Source organism: Gavialis gangeticus, unplaced genomic scaffold, assembly GCF_001723915.1.
Source record: "Gavialis gangeticus isolate Ggan-Ray unplaced genomic scaffold, GavGan_comp1, whole genome shotgun sequence".
NCBI classification, from domain to species: Eukaryota; Metazoa; Chordata; order Crocodylia; family Gavialidae; genus Gavialis; species Gavialis gangeticus.
Window position 1 is genome coordinate 14,322,182 of NW_017729034.1, and position 6,749 is coordinate 14,328,930.

Sequence of the window (6,749 nt, forward strand, 5' to 3'; positions counted from 1 at the left end):
CACCAGAACAAATCCAAAGTAAAACCCCAATAATTCAATTCTCTAACTGGAAAATTGTAATAAATTTATACATTTTCCACATATAGAATCTACTTTATTGGGGGAGTCATCTTATAATCAAAGTCATCTTCTATTCAAGTAAATACAGTACTCCGTCCATATCCATGTGATGGATAAGAAAAAAGGAACATCTTAATCATTACAACTACACTGTATCCTCTCTAACAACCTAAAACATACTGTAAAGGTTTTAATTTTTTCCCCCCTCCTTTTTTCCCCTTCTTTTTTCTTGTGGTCCTGCAAAAGAAGTTAATTGCATATCTCAGTTTGTGAAACACTGATTAAGTCTACTACGTTGCCTGATTGGGGTGCTGAAGCATCACTCAGAGGGTAGAGATATGCAGCAAGGCTGATACGTACATTAACTGCATTTCCTGTTGCAGTACCAGACACTGCCTGTCTATCTTAATTCTGAGTTAATAGAGATCTGAGGTAGTTAATTGACACTGACACCACTTCCACAATACACAATGATGGAGACATGATAGAGCCCAAGAGGTTTTGCTGCAACTAAGCTACCAGGTCTACCCTCCTGGCCTTTGGTTCCACAAGGCCTGCAAGAAGAAGAGACACAACCAGCAGGCTGTGAGAGAATCTCTACCAGGGGGTGGAAGCAAAGGAGAGGGCAGGGAAGCCTTAAGCCAATGGTTCTCAGCCAGGATGCCATGAGATCCTTTTAAAAGATACTGTACAAGCGCTAACACAATTCACAAAATTAATCCAGAGTTTTGAAACAAGAACCTATTGCATCACAAATATTCTGACTGGATGTGTTCTTTCTGATGACTTTGCAACAGAATTGCTTTATTATTTTTCTATAGTAAAAAATGAGTGAAAACTGAGAGCTGGCATTTTCCAAAACATGCCTTAAGTCAAAAAAGTTTGCGAACCACTGTCTTGCATGCTGTACTCCACTTCAGTAACTAGTATAGGGGAGTTACTCTCACTCCCATATGGGAATAATCACACTAATGCAACACACCTTCATACAAGTATATCTATATCCATGGGGGGCGGGGTAGCCTGCTTTAAACTACACAAATAGAGTTAAAAAAGTATCAAGCACAAACAAGGCCAAAGAGGGGGAAAAAGGTCAGTGGGTTCCTGGCAGGGAAAAATAATGAATAATGTGGGTTGATTTAATTCTGTTCTAATTGGACAGACTTTGGGGAAGAGATTATAAAAACTTCATTATGGGACATAACTGATAATTAAACCATTTAGTATTTTAAACTTGACACCAGCTTTGAGAACATGGAAATGTGGCTTAGTATTTAATACTCACTGCCTTGCGTGTTCTATCTTCAGAGAAAGAAGCAGCCTCCAGTTCTTTGCACAGAGTAAAACTGATGGAAGCAAGTCTGATTTGTTTCTAAAAAAGAAAAGCAAGGAATAAGCACCAGGTTCACTATAACAGAGACAACAAATTTGTTATATTTATTAACAATACAGAATAAAGGCTTTTGAATATTCAACAGATTAGCTGTCAGCATTTTGTAAGCTTCTTTTGCTCTTCTCTGAACTACAGTGAAATTTGTTTCATCTGTTAAATATTCCCAGTCCCCTTTTAGAAAAGTAGAAGTCTCCACATTTCCTTATTCTCTCCTACTAAAGAAATTGGCTACATTTTCGTATTTTGATTACAACAGTATCCAAATACCCTATGAACATATGATCTATATATCTCCTTTTCTAGCTCCAGAAGAGTTTATTTTATTCTACTACACTTTTTGTTTGAGTTTGTAGCTTTATGCTACCGAGACTGGCCCAAAGGAATATAAGCAAAGAATAACAAGTTACATTCAGTGGGATTTTTAAATCACATTTTTGTTTTTAACAACTCTGTTATTTGGAAGTTTTAGAAGCTAAAATATATGGGTTTTTATTGTTTATTCTCTTTGGTAATTACCTAGAGAAGGGAAAGTTAGCTACTATTTACATGAAGCCTTAACTGATACAGTTGTTTAAAAACATTCACTTCAGGGTCTCTGGCTCAAATCCAGCTCAGGTAGAGTCAACAGCTGTTCAGAGACCTGTGTTAAATGAATTGGGTATCACAATATTTCCTAGTAAAGAGTGCCCATCACAAAAAACTCCACAACTTGCTATTCCTTGGAAGGAATAGGATTCCTTAACTAAACTGACTTTAAATTGACATGAATCCCTCCATAATAAATTTTAATTGTCTTAACCAGTAGTGCTCAATATTCTTCCTCAGCGGGCCAGATAGGCAGTGCTCAATGATCACATGGCCCTTCATGGAAACAAGCTTGACCCATCTCTACAGGGAAAGGAGGAATGGCCCATCCCTGACCCAGAAGTGTGTGTGTGGTGGGCAGGGGCACTACCCAACCCGGCCTGGCTTCAGGGGGTAGGAGGGCAGGGGGTGGGTTAGGAGGTATGGCTCACAATTTTGCAGGGGGAAAGGAAATCAATGGCTACCACTGCCAAATTTCTGGATCTGTTGAGAGCACTTTGGGAGACTCAGTGTCTATTGTAAATAATGCTTATAAATAGTTCTTTAAGTAGGACATCTATATGCCCTTTTCACCCCAAGGGCAGATCCTAGTTTAGGTGTGATCCTTGGTTCCCCAAGATGTAATGTTGTGCTGTATTGGGCCAGTGCTGTCCCAGATTCAGAGGATAATTTTGTAACTGTTACAAACGTGGCTGACAACCTGCTGAGGAGTGAAATCTTGCCCGAACACTGAGCAAAATACAAAATGTTACGTGAATGGAAGGGTAAATGACACAAATGATCGTTAGTAACTTTCAGTAACCTTACAAAGTCCAAAATTATTTTGTTTTAGTAGGTACTCTCAGATCCGCGCTTTGGAAGGAGATAGTTAATGATGGCTGGCCTGTCTTGGAAACAACTTCTACTTAACCAGGTAAGCATTTCTAACAGTAGGAAAGGTTCTGCTAATAAGAATGTTCTGCACATTAGCTGGACTCTTTCTGTTTAAACTGAATGGCTAAACTGACACTATGAGGTGGAGACTGAAATGATCACAGTATGAAACTTGATTGAGACTCAGAGATTATGAATGGAAGTAAAAGTAAAATTGTAGGAAGTTGCACAAACACTAACCACCAAGATCGCTCCAGGTAATACGCCTGGATAGGAACCTCATTTACAGAGATTCTAGGATTTTAGTCACAAGTGCATTTTGGACTATGAATGTACGGGGAAAGGGAAATGACAAAAAACAGAGATTCTGGCAATTCTGATCTCCATCCAGTAAGTCTCATGATCCAAAAAAACCCTAACACAATTTGGCTCTTTTGATGGACAAAATATATTATTTTCTGGATACTATCCAGTGAGCTTGTGAAAAAGTATCATCCTTTACTGTATCCAGATGGTAAAGGATCAAACTAGTCAGTTTCATGACTATATCTGAATGAAGTAAAATGCTGGTTTCTTAACCAACTCTGAGCTAGACAACAAGTATGATTCTTTGAATAAGTTATTTGGAGCCTAGTGGGATGTGGATACTTTTGTTAATTTTACACAGTCCAAGCACCTCAGCAATATTTACAGCTTAAGTTTGTAAAGTATGCTGGTATCCTTTAGGCCAGGGGCATGGGCAGATCTAGAATTTTGAAAAGGGAGGGTGTAGATAGTGAAGTATATTATCACATATAAAAACACACATTTTTCTGCAGTTAAAAATAAACTGGAAGCTTTATTAATATGCTAGCAGCCTAGGGCTGTATTATTCAGATCCAAGCAAAAACAGGTATGGAATGAGTTAAAAGCAATCTTCAAGGCTGTGAAATAGGAGATTCATTACCAGGAGTAGCTAACAAACAGCAGAATTGCAGAACAAAGGATAGCCTGATTGGCAGAACATCAAGACCGTTACAAGAAGCAAGGGCCATAATCAACCATGGAATGAAGAGTTTGGAAGAGATAAGGTAGATTTTAAAGAGTTATGAAGTCAATTGACTCCCTCAGCACTGCCTGACTAGAAATGCTGTATGTCCATATTAATTCTACATTAAAACACGTACGCCCCAAGATACTGATTTGCCAAAATAACATTTCAGATAACATATAGAAATAGCTGGCATGGGATACAATTCTCTCTATTCCCTGGCAGAAGACAGTGAAATAACGCAAAAGTAGTGGGATAGTGGATTCAACTGAATATTAGAAAACCAACTTAGAAAATCAAGAAAAAATAAAAATAAAAGTAAGTCAATTTCAGAATATTCACTTTCTATTAACTATCGTACTGGGAAACTTCCAACATCCAGAATCTCCTAAGTCTTAATAGGTTAAACTGTACAAAGGAAGCACCACTTGACCCACCACAGAGAGTCCACCAACTTCTGGGTGTGAAACACAGCAGTTATTTAAATATTCAGGACAGTAAGTGACTGCTAGATCCATAGAATAACTTAAGACCTGTCTCACTCCATAGACAGCTCCTCCAGCAGTACAACATCCCCTCACAACACCACTCCAGGAAACTTGCACAATACTCAGAGGGAAGGCCACTTACAAGCATCAGAAATAATACTTCAAGCAAGAGAAGCATATTCTTTGAGGTCCTTCCATCTAATAGTTGATTCATCCCACCCAAACTTTCATCTGTGTCTGGATCACAACCAGAAGTAATGCTACCACTCATGGACAAGTGGTACCCAACCTTTTCACTCAGCTGGCTGGATAGACAGTGTCAGGTCCATTGGCAGGCAGGATCCAGCCACTTGGCTCAATTTGGCACATGGGATGGACACAATAGGGGTCTGATCTGCAGAGACCTGCCCTGATCCAGCCAGATGAGGGGACAGAGAACAGTTCAGCCCTGAGCTGGACATGCAGGGGGTGAGAATGACCTGGTCCCAATCTGGATGTATGGAGAGGGGGTAAGGGCAGAGCAGTGCCAATCCAGATGTGCAGGGGCAGAGTGGCTTGATCCAGCCCCATGAGGGGCAAGCCTGGGGCATGATATGGCCTCGCAGCAATGGCCCAAGTGGAGCTTCCACCACACCCCTGACACCAAATCTGTCAACCCATGGAGATCCCTGCAAGCCAGATGCTATAGTTCTGCAACCCAGATTTGACCTGCAGGCTGTGGGTTGAGCATCCCTGAAGTACATTCATTCAGTGATAATCACAGTTCAGACATTGTGAGGAAGACAACTCAGGCCATTCAAACCTGAAAACTTACTTTCCAGTACACCAACCTTTTATATACTGCTTTAGACCTCGAGATCTTACCTTGAATCTTATCAGAAAATGGTTGACAATATAAAAACTACACTCTCTAGGAACTCCACTTCAAATGTTCAATTCCACATGTAAACAAGCATATATTCATTAGAGCAGGGGTGGCCAACCTATGGCACATGCGCCATACATGATGCAGGCAGGCTGTGCATGTGGCACACTATAGGTGACGAAGGGGACAAGCAGCAAAGTACAAGATCAGAGACTAGAAAACAGCAGAAGATTGGGCAGGTAATACAGGGTAGGGAGCAGAGCAGCAGATCAAGCAGGGGAAGGAGAGTGGCACTTAGGAAGGGTTCAGGGTTAATTTGAGGCACACCGGCCAAAAAATTTGGCCCCCACTGTGATAGAGGAAGTAATGTGTACATGGCATGGAGTTGAGCATGAAGACTATAGGTCTTTGCGAGAAAAATTAAAATGAAAATAAAGTTTTGTATCAGAACACACAGTGATATCACTGTATCCAAGAAGAGGCATACCACATATGAAGATTGCATTGAGAGCAAATAATTACCATCAAGACTTTAAAACTCCATTCCTGAGAACTATACACTTTAATTGGGTATGTGAATAAGCCATCTAAATATGATTAAAAAAAACTGATGTAGTTATGTAACTGTGCCTGAAGACAGTTTTGGCATCTTTGCTGCTGCTCTCAGCTTCACCAAACTATAACAGCATAAAAACTAAGCAGTATCACCAGTTATCCCTGCAGCTATTCCAACTTCTATAGGCATAACTGAACAAAAATAAAAATCAACTTAATTTCACTCTGGTTCTTGGAGTTCTCCCTCTAGCAGTAGAGGAAAATGCTAGACAGTATCAAAGAAATGTAGAGTAGGGGTTAAAATAATAGAAACCGTCCATCCTTGTACTAGCCATTAATTTCTAGCCCAAAATGAATAAAATACAAAATACTTCCCCTTTTTGATAAAGGAACTGAGGAGCACTTGCAAGCTGCATATGTGTAGAAGCAGCCAGGGTGTTTTTCCTTCCAACAAATATCAGATTAACAGATATCAGATAAAACATTTAAACTCAATGAATTAAGAAGCCATCCTTAAAAGTGTTTACTGGCCAGTGTGCACTGATGAGCAATGGCGTCAGTCTGATTCCTTATGAACACATGCTCAAATTAGAGGTGCACCGATATATTAGTTGGATATCAGATTGGCACTGATAAAAGGAAAATAAACATTATCAGTTATCAGCTTTTTTGGCCAGCGTAGCCGATAATGATCACCCATAACTGCAATATGCCTTCTGTCCCCAGGCCCTTGAACACTGCATGCATGCACACAGCAGCATGCATGCACATGGGCAGGAATACAAACAGGCAACGTAAAGAGCAGCGCCCTACAGGTAACTCTTTGGAGGGGAAGGGGCATAGGGGAAGGAAAGCGCATGGGGGAGGGGGCAGATCAAGGCCCCCATGATGAGGGAGGGA

At 40.3% G+C, this 6,749-nt stretch overlaps 1 protein-coding gene across 4 annotated transcripts in view; it reads right to left on the reverse strand.

The window, feature by feature from the left end:
- Nucleotides 1–6,749, reverse strand: part of WARS2 (tryptophanyl tRNA synthetase 2, mitochondrial) — a 131,138-nt gene that overhangs the window by 113,744 nt on the left and 10,645 nt on the right. For 3 of the 4 annotated variants that reach the window (XM_019527333.1, XM_019527332.1, XM_019527335.1), the window contains one exon: nucleotides 1,346–1,432. The exons of the other annotated variant lie outside the window; for it this stretch is intronic. In XM_019527333.1, coding sequence (XP_019382878.1) covers nucleotides 1,346–1,432 — 87 coding nt within the window. The remainder of the gene's footprint in view (nucleotides 1–1,345; nucleotides 1,433–6,749) is intronic. 4 annotated transcript variants of the gene reach the window in all.